Source organism: Micromesistius poutassou (genome assembly GCF_964030765.1).
Source record: "Micromesistius poutassou genome assembly, chromosome: 17".
NCBI classification, from domain to species: Eukaryota; Metazoa; Chordata; class Actinopteri; order Gadiformes; family Gadidae; genus Micromesistius; species Micromesistius poutassou.
In genome coordinates this window covers 16310820-16326237 of record NC_140287.1, presented here as the reverse complement: position 1 = coordinate 16326237, position 15418 = coordinate 16310820, and the positions used below count along the sequence as shown (strand labels likewise).

Sequence of the window (15418 nt, the reverse complement as noted above, 5' to 3'; positions counted from 1 at the left end):
CCATTAGTAGCTTTAATGGCCAATATTGCTTGATGCAGCACACAGAGATGCATGAAATCACTTTGTAAGTGGAGCTGTTAGCGCTGCTAGCCTTTTAGCTGCACAAATTGTCTGTCACCTTGTGAATTTACATCTCCCTTTAAAAGCTAAACGCTAGATGAAAACGTGTCCAAAATTGCACTTGAGTGTCGCCTCTGCGCATGTTTTTTCTTTTTGTGGGGTCAAAGGTGAAGCTCATTGGTGTCAGGTGTATACAAATTGGGCTCTTTAGAAGTTGCCAAGGCTGTCCTAAACACAAAGCTTGCTCTTCTTTTTTGAGGAATAACCACACACTTGTGACTTTGCTTCAATCTAAAGGCTGACATTTTACAGTTCTATCGGTTCAATCTGTTATGTTTTGTGGTAGAAAACATAAACATACTTTTGCTCAAACATTGAAATGGTTTTCTGTCTTATGCTCATTACATATTACAAGGAACAGCCATCACATGTCTCAGAAATAGTCCTGCAGATTTTGCAACCTTTCTCTGTATTCCTTCTACATAACCCTGTGAACGTTGTCACTATGCACTCCTCTGTGCCGCTGTCGCCCGGCACTGCCTATCTCGCTGAGGGGAGCCCAGTAACGGCCCAAGTGTGTCTCCACTAATTAATTGAGTAATGATTGCATAAATTATTCAGCAATACACCGCAACTCAATGCCTCCCTGGAGGAGATACAAACAGAGAATTATCCACCAGCAATTGTATTAGCAAGTCAGCTGGGCTCAGATTCTGAGCACAGCTCAATGAGGAGGGGCTGGGAGTTAAATCCCCCCCCCCCCCCCCCCCCCCTCAGGCGACAGAGGTCCACTCGACCCTGGAAACAACGACGAGTTGCAGTGTCTCGTCTGCATTCCAACACAGAGTGAAATCCTACTTCATGCCCTCCAACTGAAAAAAAAATAATACCATGAACATTAAGGAACCACCACGGCACGCTTCCAACGAGTCCTCCCAATGGCCACAGTCAAACAGAAACGCAAGGCCAGATGTCCCATCGCTCTACTAGTTCTATCTAACTAATGGATACACAATTAGAAGTCAAGGGTACAACACAAAGCCAGCTGGCTCGACTAACAATGCACAATGGGATTGTAGAAAGTGATCCGTGCTCAGCGTTGGCAGAGCAGAACAACGTCTTCATGTTGAACTGAAACATTGAAGTGTGTTATATCAACAGCCATAAGGTTGACTTCTTAATGAGGGCAACCTACATTATGTGTGAGCATGTTGGAGACACAGACAATGACAAAAACACAGGCCCACGCACACAAAGAAACAACAAAGGCACACGCACACAAACAAAAAACAAAGGCACACGCGCACAAACAAAAAACAAAGGCACACGCACACAGACAAACACACACACACACACAGTAGGTCACTGTATTGTCAGCTTTAAGAGATCTTCTAGCTGCCATAATCCAAAGTATGAAAGTGGTGTGGTCTGTCTCTTTCCGCTCTATCTCTCCTTCTCTATTGTGCAGCTCTTTGTGCATATGCTCTCTGAATTTCTGGCATTTCATTTGCAGGACGTAGCTCTGCAAAGGTCTGTACTAAATAATGTGTGTGTTTGGGGGGGGCTTATATTGAACTCATAAGCCATTTTCCACTTTCCTGGACAGGAAAGGAAATATGGACGGATGGTGACTTATGACTTTCTCGACCTAGATAGTGAATATGATTTTCATAATGAACCTGTTTGTGAGACCCTGGGTTGGACTAGTTTACAGCATCATATCCTCCCTTGACTCTTGAGGGCCAGAGCTTGGGTTGAACATCTCTCCTGTACCCTTAGGAACCGTCAGTTCAACCTGAAAACATGTCTTCTGTTTATTTGGACGTGTTATGTACATTACAAAGTGCTTTTGAAGTTGCTATCATCATTGCTATATATATATTTTTTGAAACAGCTGTTTAAGCCATTAGTGTAATTATGTTTTACTTCAAAGTGTTACTTTAAACTTGTTTAACATTAAAATAAATAATCTGTAAAACCGTGGTATCCGACGCAAAACCCTCAACCTCCTCTCTCTCTCCGTCTCGATTCTCCTCAGCCGGGACGACGTACATCTTCGGGAAGGGCGGCGGCCTGATCACCTTCAGGTGGCCGGCCAACGAGAGGCCCAGCACCCGCACGGACCGGCTGACCGTGGGCTTCAGCACCTCGCTGAAGGAGGGCATCCTGGTGCGCATCGACAGCGCCCCCGGCCTGGGGGACTACCTCATGCTGCACATAGTAAGACCCTCTCCGCTCCGCACACTGCTGGTCCCTACTGCCTCACGCTGCACATAGTAAGACCCTCTCAGGTCCAGCGTGCTGCAGGTCCCTACTGCCTCATGCTGCACATAGTAAGACCCTCTCAGGTCCACCGTGCTGCTGGTCCCTACTACCTCATGCTGCTGGTCCCTACTACCTCATGCTGCTGGTCCCTACTACCTCATGCTGCTGGTCCCTACTACCTCATGCTGCTGGTCCCTACTACCTCATGCTGCTGGTCCCTACTACCTCATGCTGCTGGTCCCTACTACCTCATGCTGCTGGTCCCTACTACCTCATGCTGCTGGTCCCTACTACCTCATGCTGCTGGTCCCTACTACCTCATGCTGCTGGTCCCTCTGATCTCCTGGTGGTTACAGGACCTCCTCTCTGTCTTCCACCCACAGTCGACTCTCTTTTGTTTTAATGACATGGACGCCAACGGAAGGTGGTGAAATAGACTGTGAAAAAGTAAACCTAATAAAACGACAAATAAAAATAAATGAAACCTGAATTTACCGCTAAGAATACAATTGTCAATATTAAACACTGGGGAAATCTGCCAGTACTGCAGAGAAGTCAAACACCAACAAAGTCCTTTTTTTAAGATGTAAACTAAGCTTTAACTTTAGTATGCTGCAGTTGGCCGTAACGGTCATAACATTCAACTGAATTGGATTCAGAACATGTAATCAAGCCCTGCCTCAGGGGGCTGCATGCTGTCCGTTGTGTCGCCCCCCTCCTACACTCTACAGTTGACTGGATGACACACCGTCGGGTAATTAAATAACCACAGCGTGGCTTTGGTTTCAGGGGATTATGAGTGACAAAGGAAATGTAGCAACAGTGAATAATTGCCATAAGATAAATACATTGCTCCACACCTATTCCAGAAATACAAAGGCATGGGGGGGGGGGTGGGTGGGTGGGGGGGGGGGGGACCACACACATGGGGATCCACTGCCTTGGGAGTCTCCAAGATCTGCAGTGTGTGTGTGTGTGTGTGTGTCATAAAAAGCTGCTTTGGTTGTATGGAAAAGTGGTACACAAGTGTATATGCCCTCAACAGTGGTTGGAGAATTAATGACCCTCTGATCCAGTTTTCTTTTATCATCCCCATTTATCCTCTCTCTCTCGCTCTCTCTCGCTCTCTCTCTCTCTCTGTCTCTCGCTCTCGCTCTCTCTCTCTCTCTTCCCCCTCCCCAGCTGTCCATTGAATCTCTGTGATCTCTGTGCCATCTGTGTTGATTTCCTTATTTATTTCTGTGGGGATCTTCCAATGGGCCGTGGGAAAAACAACTCCATTGGTTCCTACCCTCACAGCCATCTCTAGCCAACAGTGCCCGTTTAGTAGTAGCAGAGGCACAGACAATGAAGGTATCAGAAAGGGGTTTGTAAAAGGGATGTTTAATGACTTAAAATTATAAAATGTTAGATAATCTTCAAACATTACTTTCAGATCCTTTTTGCTAGCAAAAGGTGTCTCTACTGTGTATTTGTTATGCCCACCCATTATTTTCCATTTCTCTCTCCCTCTGGACTAGAATATATTATTCTTGTTGCAAAACAGGGTGAAAGCCATGGTATTGTTAGTGAGAAAATACTCAACTAAATCGATCTATAACCACGGTATTGAGAAGGTATTCAAGGAAAACAGACATGTTGGCCGGGTGTCTATGGATAGCCCCAATGATAGTCGTGGACTGCACAACTATTTCTAATGAGTCGGTGGCATGTTTTTCATGTTATTCGTGACGCAGAAACGTGTTCGAACATCAGGGCTCGTTTGATTTGAGTGATTTCAAAGTCGTTCTCACTTTGCTAATTCAGGTGCACTTTGTGCTTTTTTTGTTCGCCTTCTTCTTTAAGCCTGCTTGTTACGTTCAAGCTGCGTCTGATCGGTTTCCTTCCCTCGTAGAATCGGAACGTTGTGCAGATCAGGTATTCATCACCCCTCACATCGCGGGCTACTTAAAGGTGAAAGAGCCTTCATTAGCTGAACGTAAACCCCTTGGAGAGCTCTTAGAGCAACACTCTGCGCCTGAGACACACTTGGAAATGTGTCGTAAAAGTACTTTTTTTTTCGTTTTACTTTTTAATCAGCGCAGCTCTATAAACCCCAGACTGATGAATGAGTACCACTTAGCCCCTTCCCACTCTACCGTCACTCCCAATAAACAAACACAGACATTCCCCATCGCCGGGATCTCTTGTCGCTGCGAGCGCCTCTGAAAGGCAGCGCTGGAAGAAGAGTGCCAGAGTAACTCCATCCTCCCCGAGGTCCACTTCCTGTTCCTCAGGACGGCGCTCTGTCAACGGGGCCTGCTGCCTCAGGAGAGTGCGGTGAATCGGAGCCGCTCTTTGCAGATTGCGCTCAAAGCCTGGGCCGAGATAAATGGAGGACAGATGAAAAGGAGCCTGAGCCACAAAGGTCAGAGCCAGTCGATGTGCAGGTTCCTGTTCAGGGAAGAGGGGGGGGCGGGGGGGGGGGCCGGGGGGGGCAGGCGGGGGCGATCAGATAGACACTCAGGATGAGGTTCTGGGAGAAGACCTGGCGGCGGGGGCGGCGGGGGGCAGGGTGAAGCAGGGGTCCGGCTCTCTTAAACTGCTCCCATTTCATTGGCCATTCAGGGCGTGGCCCTGTTCTGTCCGTCATACAGGGCGTTGTTCTGTCTGTCATTCAGGGCGTGGCCCTGTTCTGTCTGTCATTCAGGGCGTTGTTCTGTCTGTCATTCAGGGTGTTGTTCTGTCTGTCATTCAGGGTGTTGTTCTGTCTGTCATTCAGGGCGTGGCCCTGTTCTGTCTGTATTCAGGGTGTTGTTCTGTCTGTCATACAGGGCGTGGCCCTGTTCTGTCTGTCATTCAGGGTGTTGTTCTGTCTGTCATTCAGGGTGTTGTTCTGTCTCACTTTATCGCACCAGCTGGATATTGTGTACCTTTGTTGATGTTTTGTTATTGTTTTGTTGTACACCGTTACCATAGCATACGTGTGTTGTAATGCCCTAAGGCAAACATGTTGGAACTGGAGTCATCTTTGACTACAAATGCTAGAGATCTTATATTTTTCTCTTATTTGTATTTTCCTAGTCAGATTAAAAAAAAAACCCTGAACATCACATTGGGGAATCCACTCTGAATGAAATGCAATAAACATGTTAGTCGCTGATGATTAAAGACAGCATTAGTAGGTCGAATGCTGTTTTCAAACAGACCACATATCCAGACACATGTCCCCGGTCGTAAGCGTACATTTCTGCCGATGCGGTACATAGTCGGGAAGAAATCCTCTCTGGAAGAACGTCAACAGTAGTACAATAAAAAAACAATAGTATAATAAAAAGCACACATTAACTTCCAACAGTCTATGTCTGGTTAGCTGCTACAAGCTAGCGGTCACAGGCTGCGTGCTGCATTAATTCAGTGTAATTATTAAGAAATTCTGCATAAATATAAAATTCAGATGTCCATGGGCTTGGACTGCTGCCATGCCTAGTCTCGTCTCTACAGACGCACATCGGGGACTCCTTCAGCAAGACGATAACGAGCTGTGGCCAAGCAGATACAATTCAGTTCCATACAGAAAAGCCAGTTTTAATAGATTGGCTATGTAAGTGCAAGTCATTAAATAGATGAGTACGGTACATCTACTGCCTTCGCTCAGTGTAGCAGAAGTATGCTGTTGACCTGCTTTTTAAATACATTGTTGGCCTCCAACTCACTCTTTTTCGATGTATACTTAGCATTATGACTCTCTAAACCAAAGGGAAATCTGCTATATGCTACCGATATTCCTTTCACGATAACAAATTTTGCTTGGCGATAAATTGTCCCAGAAATTATTGCAATAAGCGATAATATTGCCGTTTTGAGACCATTTTCAACTAATATAATGATAATGGCATAATAATGCAAGTACAACCTTTCAAAAATTAATAATCTGTTATTTTTAAAGAATATTAAACACTGGAACTGGAAGACATTTTAAATATCCAAAATAAATAAACAAAACAACCAAAAACAATAAATAAAATGGACCCTGTCTATTTTTAACAAAAAATGCACAAACACAACCAAAAACAATAAATAAAATGGAAATAAAAACTACATGAAGCGAACTACAACTGTCTGTGGGTGCGCACCATTTGCACTGTCCTGTTTGTACTTTTGTTTGTCGACTAAACGCCCCAGTGATTGTGGACTGTCGGGAAGACGGAGACGCCCAATGATCTGTTGTATTTTTTTTTCACAGCTGGGAAAACGGTATCGGATGATTATGCTTTAGGTGCAGATGCATGTTTGTTGTATCAGCGCGTTTAGTTGCTGCCGTTTTACAACAAATGCGATATACTGGCTCGCAAAGGTTAAGTGGTTCACTACCGGTCATTCTGTTTGAACCCTAAGTGCTCCCACATGGAAGCTGTCGTGTTCGGCTGTGAAACCAATTCCGTCTTTGTTTTTCATTCCTCCAAATCTCAACTAGCGTTTTCTCTGGCTTGCTACTCCCCACGGGGCTCTCATGCTGCACTCTGGCAGAGAATGTCTAGGAAGACGGGCGTATAGACGGGCTCTGACTCTGTGTAACGCCAGGGCTCTGCCTCCCCACACAGAGACCATGCGGCTGACAAGTGACTGACACGACTCGAGGGTTAACTCCTCATTACGCCAAGGAAGCGAGAGGGGTCTGTCGAGGCCGATGCTCCGGAGTGAAAACTCTTGTCATCCAGTCTCTTTGATAGAGAGATACACGGAGAGGAAAAAAAAAAAAAAAAAGTTTATTTATCACAGACGGCAAAATTATCGTCTCATTTTAATTTATCGTGCGATTGATTGATTTATTGCTTATCGTGACAGGCCTAGCTACCGAGAAACACATCTCCATCGACCCTTGATCATGGCTGGATCAGAGATAACATGCGTGTGTAAAGTGCCATTGCTTTCCCTAAAAGTTAATTTGTTTATTTTATGTTTATTTTATTTAAAAATCTGTAATTGGAGCTGCATCATCTGTCCCTGACTTATATTCATGTGTTGTCTTAGAAACCTGTAATTTAGTTCAAAAAGACCATGATGTCCCGTATACTGTAAAGCGAGGAGAGACTCTTTAAAGGACACATTCTTAACTAAAAACTCACCACATATACCAGATTTATTGTAAGAACAAAATGCAAGAAAATGTAATTATTTATTCAATTTAGTTGTAGGTGTATCAGGTTAAGGTTGCGGTGTGCACTGTGATTATAATGCTCACAGTTTACAAATGTAGTGCGTTGTGCTCTTAGAGACACTTTGTAAAACATTTAATTCTCAGAGTTTAGTGGATATATTTGAAATGAGGATAATTACATCATGTAATCTTTTCCCAGAACAAATTAGAGGGTGGTGCATTTGTGCATTTTTTTTGAAGACCCAGAGCCCACTACTCCCACACAGGGGCAAGCAATTACTCTGAAGCTGTAGCAACACAGCAGCAGGGTACAAGCTCCATTATTGTTTGAGGGAATAACAAGTCAAGCCAGGGAACAGCACACTATGAGGCAGACATACAGCATACATACAGCATACAACATGAAGAGCACAAAAGCATTTAAATCCAGCACTATCTTCCTCATGTTTAAATAGGCCTCGGAAAAAAAACAATAAATGATCGTATTGTGATAGACTTTTGATCAATATCAATATAAAACATCAATATATTCAATATATATCGATAAGAGACTGGACCACCAAATCTAGCAGCTGGGTTTGTTACACAAACATGGTTCCATACTTATTTACAACATTTGAGTGTTTTTCATTGTTGTTTTGACATTGGAGTATTTATCAATGAAGAACAGTGGAAGGTCATATTAAGTGTTAAACAGAAGTGTTTAAATCCAGCATGGTAATTCCTAGTCTTTTTAGGTCATTAGAATTATCAATAGTTATCGATATCGATCAATATGATCAAGTTATATCGTGATATGTCTTTCAGCCATATCGCCCAGGCCTATGTTTAAATGGTACTCACTCACAGTGCTAGGTACAACTACAATATTCCCATTCAATGGGTTGTTTCTACTTAGATTCCAATGTTGTAAATGGTCATTGTCATTCACCTGATCCTGTGTTCAAATAACACAACTCAGCACGTGGCTTTTCATTCAAGAACAAGAATACAAAAGAGTTAATTAAAAATAAACGCTAATGTTTTATTTGTTAAGGTTTAAATGTATTCATTATCATTCGCTTGTTTGCTTTCCATTTCTCAGATATATTAATTCACCAGTTTTGTTCCTTTTAGTTTCTGTGATTTATTTTTATTTTACCAGCCCCAGATAACGTTCATTTATTAGCCCAATGGCCTCTTCAGTTAATCTTCCATTGGATTAAGAACCAGCTTCCCTCTGTGAATTAACAATTGTTTGGATTAAAAAGAGTTACTGGCCCCTGCCCAGTCCTCCAAAGGTTTATTCAAACAACTGGTCTCAGCAAAGTGACCTTGGAACGAAGCTCTCATAAACGCTTTCTGCATCACAATCAAAACAATCACAGCGTGCTTGATTTTGGCCAGATTATCTGTTAGCTGCCCAGTGTTGTTTTGAGGTCGGACATATATGCATATTTGTGGGTTGCTAATACAATTGTGGTTTGAGGAAACAATTAAAATAATATGCTGGAATATTATTAAATAGAGAAAAGCAGCTTTGTTTATATATGAATATGATGTAGTTATCTTAACGCAGTCGAAACCGTGAGGTCCGATAGATAACATATCCTGTCATGCACATTGATGCACAGGCTGCAAAAGGAAGACATCTTTACTTATTTTGCATACCAAATGCGGACAAGACTGTGGAGGCCATTAATAAGAAAATATAAATTTATTAATTTGTATTCCATAAACAGACCTGAGCTGACCGCTCCTCCTAATTAACTTGCCTTCCTCTGTCTCTCTCTGTCTCTCTCTCTCTCTCTCTCTCTCTCTCTCTCTCTCTCTCTCTCTCTCTCTCTCTCTCTCTCTCTCTCTCTCTCTCTTTGTCTTTGTCTTTCTCGTCCCCAATACCCCTTTGGTAACTGAAAACTGAATCCAAATGCTGCTGCTGCCACATTATCTTCTATTTACACGTGGCATTCCCGCTCCTGCTTATGAACACTATCTTTTCTGGCAGATGACCGAGTGAAATCGCCTCTCTATTATGTTTACAAAATGTGCATGAGGCATTTTAAACAGAGCAAGGCAATGGTGTGGTACTGTCCTCACCAGGACTTGCACTGAGAGGTTTGTAATGGACCTATTGTGAGATAGTGATTGTGTGCCTTCGTATTTTAATTGGTCCTTTGAAATATTAACCAACCTGTCAAGCTTAGTGATTGTCTGCAGGCTTAATACCTTTAGCGGTGTAAAAATGATTGTCTTTTTTCAGTTTGTGAATATAATGAGCTTAACTGGGATAGACTTTGATTGGTTGATTGATTTTATTTTGGTGTCCTACACACTATAGTTATCCAGCAATTATGGGTTTATAAAACAATGTCACACAAAATAAATCATGAATCACAAAAAACACCATGCCATATACCAAATAATACTTAGATATAATACACTGAGTCTTCTCCCCCAGGCTCCATCTCAACATTCAGCTCAAGCAAAAACCTCCTCTTTAAAAAATAATTTCAGTGTTCAACGTAAGACCAAAATAATTAATATTGTAGAAGAAAACATGCATGTTTCCTTATTCCCCACACATTCTGCATAATTATGTGATAAAATCGAATGGGATTCGCCTGCTTATCAGGAACCTTGAATCTGGCCTGAAGGATCCAGAAGGATCCATGAGGCGATGCCATCACTATCTTTGCCATCGCTATCTTTAAAGAGATTCTCATGGTCCTCAAAGAAGCGACTAGTCTTGTTAAAGAATAGGCTAAACCACATCTTCCTACATGCCTCCTTCATTTCCCCTGGCTACTGATTATAGTGTAACCCCATTTTAAACAAAATGCAAACATCATCAATATGAATTAATTGCACGTGTAAAGTTCTGTAAAAGAACTACAAATATAATATATTCAAAGTAATAGAAAATATGTCTTTATATGTCATGCACTGTTCTTAATTCTTCTTCGACATTTTAAACATAACCTCAATATGCAACGCATTGCCTATTCACATATTACATGGACATCCACTTTTTGGGCTTGGTAGATGTGTTTGCTCATAACAAATGTTTTGTATTTGTTTTTTCAGCAACAAGGCAAAATCGGGGTGACTTTCAACATCGGTACGGTGGACATCATCGTCCAGGAGACGAGTACACCTGTAAACGACGGGAAGTACCATGTGGTGCGCTTCACCAGGAACGGAGGCAACGCAACGCTGCAGGTGGACAACTGGTCCATCAACGAACACTTTCCCACAGGTAAGCACTCACCTGGACACCGCTACTCACAACACCAGCATGCACTATCAACCTCTGGAATCAAACTCTCAAATGAATGGATGGTGCTAATGTTGTGTTCCATGATTTTCAATACAAATGCCTTTTATGTTTGGAAAATTCACGTTTACTGACTTTTTACAGTCTACGTTCTACAATTGACCATCAATATCCTTCATTTCCTAATTTGAACTCACTGGACGACGTCTGCAAAAAATATCTGCTCACATTGTGATTAAACAAATCCTGACACTACCTTGAACAACAGAGTTACGACACCATCCATTTTCTCACAGAGCACACACATTTGCACACTAGAGATCATAATTAGAGTCACATTCATTTATTCAGCCGTTTACCACAGAGGCAGAAATACAGGTTACAAGTGACCTGAACCCCACAGGAAATGTTAATGTATAATGTAGATAAGATAATGCATTCATTCAAAGGCCAGGAAGGATGTGAACTGGGACGAGCTGATGGAGTTTCAACAGTTTTGTTGGGTAGATACAGGCTGGGGTGGGGGTAGATACAGGCTGGGTGGGGGTAGATACAGACTGAGGTGGGGGTAGATACAGGCTGGGGTAGGGGTACAGACTGAGGTGGGGGTAGATACAGGCGTATACTAAAGACCCATGCCAAACGTCTGTTCATAACCGATATTCAACTCTTCAAACCATTGGAAAAGTTAGAATTAGAAAGTCCCTTTCTGTTGGTCTCTCTTGACAATCTGTGGTAATATCGGTAGAGACAGTTAACTTATAGTCACCGTGAACTCCGATATTTACCACGTGGTCAAACCCCATGCCAGCGGGGGTTTAGGCTTCAGTCGAAGCGTAACGGTGACGTCCGCCTGTTCCTCCCCCAGCAGCCCGTCCTCCCGTCACCTGGTCATCGTGTTCAGTATTATGTCCAGGCCGTACAGTACAAAGTGGTTCCCTGTTATTCCTAACATGTTCTCCAATGGCCTGTTAAACAATGGAGCCCCCCCACCTTCAGTGGTCCTCCCACTCCCGGGGCGAGCGCCTTGCTGCTCGTACGTCTGAATCACTGAATCCCGGGAGGTCCCGCTCTGAACCAGGGAGGTGTTGAAGGCCCAGCCACGCCTCTTATTGTATTTGTATTTAACCTTTAAATAACCCAGAGAGCTCAATGGAGATGAAGTATCTATTCTTCAAGGGAAAAAGACATGCAGCAGCATGAATAAAAATAACACTTGATCGCAAACAGAAAGCACAAAGGAAACAAAAGAAAGGGTCAGTTTCCGCACAAGGTCAATTAAACATGGACACCTTGAAGGCACTGCCTCATATATTCTCATTTTGGAATCAAAAGCATTCAGCAAGATGAATGCATTGACCTTCAAGTCACTCTGCAAGGTATACCATACCACGGTTCCAGAATACACAAAGGCCCTTTGGCTCATTCCCAGAGCGGCATACAGGACAGATAGCATAAGAAGGAGCTGAGAACTCAAAGGGTCTCGCCCTGCCAGGTTCTGTGTGCTAAGGACATTAAAGCGGACCTAGCCTTATATATGTTTAAGGCCTACCCAGAGTCTAACTGAGGCTGGTGAACAAGAGCTTCACAGGAGGGGATAAACCTCCAGGAAGCATTGTTAGCCGTGTCAAACTCCTACACTGAGCAACGGTGGGTTTAAAAGATCCCCAAAGCACACGGCAGAAAACCATTGTTGTCTGATAGTTGTGGGTGTGGCGTTCCAGAAGTATGCATCTCTAATGGAGAAAGCTGAGTGGACAGATTCAGTGGACTGGGCTGTACTACACAGTGTGCACCTCCAGGTAGATGCTCTTGTTTACTTCATGCTATCCGAGCACAGCGAACTGTCAGTGGGGCGGAGAAAGATGGGGGGAAATTTTGAGCGTGAAGCAGGAGTTTGCAAGGTAGACAACATTTTCAAAGGTAAAAAGGGTCGTACATTGGGATTATATGACAGTGATGACTCTTTGGCTCATTACATATTGCCAACGAGTGTTTTTTGGTATCAACCTCACATGCTACAACCTTACACTGATGCAGGCAGCTGTAGTCTACGATACAATACAACTTTATTAATCCCCAGTAGGAGAAATTTGTTTGTTGCAATAGCCCAGCAGCAGCAGAAAAACACTGGATAAAAATAAATAAAATACAATAAAAATACAAAGTACTAATACAACAAATGTAGACGCTAAGGGAAAATGCTAAACAAAATGCTAAAGTAAGGCGAGGACAAGACAAACAGAACAAACAACTACAAATAGGGCAAACAAAATAGACGGTATAAACAGTATAAATTATAAATTATAAAAAAGTGTAAAGTATAAAGTGTCAATTGTAAATTATAAAGTATAAAGTGGCAAAGTTCCACAATTTTTAATTATAAAGTTCCAGATAAAGTGGCTAAGTTCCAGTATAAAGTGGCTGCCACATATCGTGTCATAGGTATGAGGGGTGGGGGGGGGGGGGGGGTATAGGGCTGCTTTAGGGGACATGGGGGAGGATGCGTTAAAGCGTCTGAACCAAAGCAGGGCGTTTATTTCACGGCTTGACTTTCTGATATTTGCTAATTGACAACATAGCAACTACTGCACTGTGTTTGTTGCGCTGAGTTTGGATTCTGCTTTGGGGAACAGACGGTGTTCTGCCATGTTCCTCGAGAGGGGCCTTCCCCCTGTCCTCTCCGTTCCTCTGAGCGTCGTGTGTGCCTGGCACAGCGTGGCTGACACAACCGAAGTTCTGATGAGGAGGAAGCTGTCCATCCGGGCGTTATTGTTGCCTTTCGTTCAGCGGAGGCCTTCAAAAACCTCTTCTCCTCTCAGCTCGTCTTAATAATACAGACGTGTTATAAGACCAATGACCATGTGCACCAACCAATCACATCCTGCTCCTATGAACACACTTCAGACAGAGATCCCAGAGGGGGCAGCGGGTGGTGGGTGGTTCAGTGTGACGGGGGGATGTGATTGGTTGTGGGTTCAGTGTGACGGGGGGATGTGATTGGTTGTGGGTTCAGTGTGATGGGGGGATATGATTGGTTGTGGGTTCAGTGTGACGGGGGGATGTGATTGGTGGTCGGTTCAGTGTGATGGGGATGTGATTGGTTGTGGGTTCAGTGTGACGGGGGGATGTGATTGGTTGTGGGTTCAGTGTGATGGATGTGTGTAGTGGGGGATGTGAGCACTAGGGGATGTGTACAGTGGGGGTGTGAGCAGTGGGGGTGTGAGCAGTGAGGGAGGTGAGCAGTGGGGGAGGTGAGCAGTGGGGGAGGTGAGCAGTGGGGGAAACAGAATGTGGCCGATTGCCTTCGACTCGACGAGCCTCCTGTGATCAAAAGAGCATTCAGAGGAAAGTGCCGCGTGTTGAAGGATGATTGCTTTCATTTGCACAGAACCCCCCCTCGCCCCTTAGACCCCCACTAACCCTAACCCTAACCCCCCCCATCCTCACTTAATGAATTTATAAAAATGTATCAACAATATTTCCAAATTCTTCCAGGTGTCATGATGATGATGATGATGATGATGATGATGATATTTGCTCTTTAAATGTTTTTCATTAATGTTTTCTTAAATCTCTAAAGGGAACAGTGACATTGAACGCTATCAAATGGCCAATAAGAAAATTCCTTTCAAATACGCCAGACCAGTAGAGGAGTGGCTACAGGAAAAAGGTAATCCACGATTGACGCTAACATTAAGTTCACAGTTTTGCTTTATTCATGCATGGCCGTTGAAGAAGCTGTCAAGTAGGATCACATAAAGATCAATGTCACTGATCAAGGGTTGAAGGGACTGGGAATTCTTTAAAAGATAAATTATGTATGGTTATTACACCTTTGTAATCTAAGTCATTCAATATGACATTTGAAATGTTATTTCACGAGTCCCTTTAACAACTTGACTATAAAAGAAAGTCGCAAGTTACAAAAGGCATTGAGATGAAAGATAGCTTTGTATTTTCTGCAGACATGCATGATGTGCAAATGCTATAATAATAGTATATATATATATATATATTTTTTTTTTTTATTTAAGTGTTTATCTGATTTGTTTAATGAGCAGTAGCAGTATCACGTTGTAATGATTCGGGGTATTTATATCCAATGTCTACAAAGTTGGTGGATAATTGACTCGGGGTACCAATGCATAAACTTGTTCCAGTCATCGATAACTCTCCGTGACCCTTAGCGATGACATGAAGCACAAACACTATAACTATTGTGTAGACAATGGTGTGTAGAGAACAAAACAACATACAGTATTGTCACGATCTCATGTAAAATATAAAAGTGCGCTTTATCCTCCCCTGCAATGAGAACAGTGTTTGAATAGGTGTGGCCCGTGTGGTTCTCTGCGCAGGCCGGCAGCTCACCATCTTCAACACGCAGGCCAGCGTGGCCATAGGGGGCAGCGACCGCTCCCGGCCCTTCCAGGGCCAGCTCTCCGGCCTCTACTACAACGGCCTCAAGGTGCTCAACATGGCGGCCGAGGGCAACGTCAACGTCAAGATCAACGGCAGCGTGCGTCTGGTGGGCGACGGGCCCGGCTCCGGGGCCCCCGGGCGCTCCACCGCCACGCCCCCGGAGATGTCCACCACCTTCATCGAGACCACCACCACCATGTCCACCACCACCACCCGGAAGCACCGCTCCTCCCCCACCGTGCAGGTATGTGGCTCTGTGCCCCCCTTTGCTCTCT

General features: G+C 43.7%; 1 protein-coding gene across 1 annotated transcript in view; it reads left to right on the top strand.

Annotated features, from left to right (window-relative positions):
* nrxn3a (neurexin 3a) overlaps nt 1-15418 on the top strand; it is a gene marked incomplete at both ends in the record, with an annotated part of 103329 nt that overhangs the window by 70642 nt on the left and 17269 nt on the right. Inside the window, 4 exon segments of the mRNA XM_084482148.1 lie at nt 2099-2280; nt 10529-10700; nt 14302-14391; nt 15080-15387. Of these exon segments, the coding sequence (XP_084338274.1) occupies nt 2099-2280; nt 10529-10700; nt 14302-14391; nt 15080-15387 (752 nt within the window).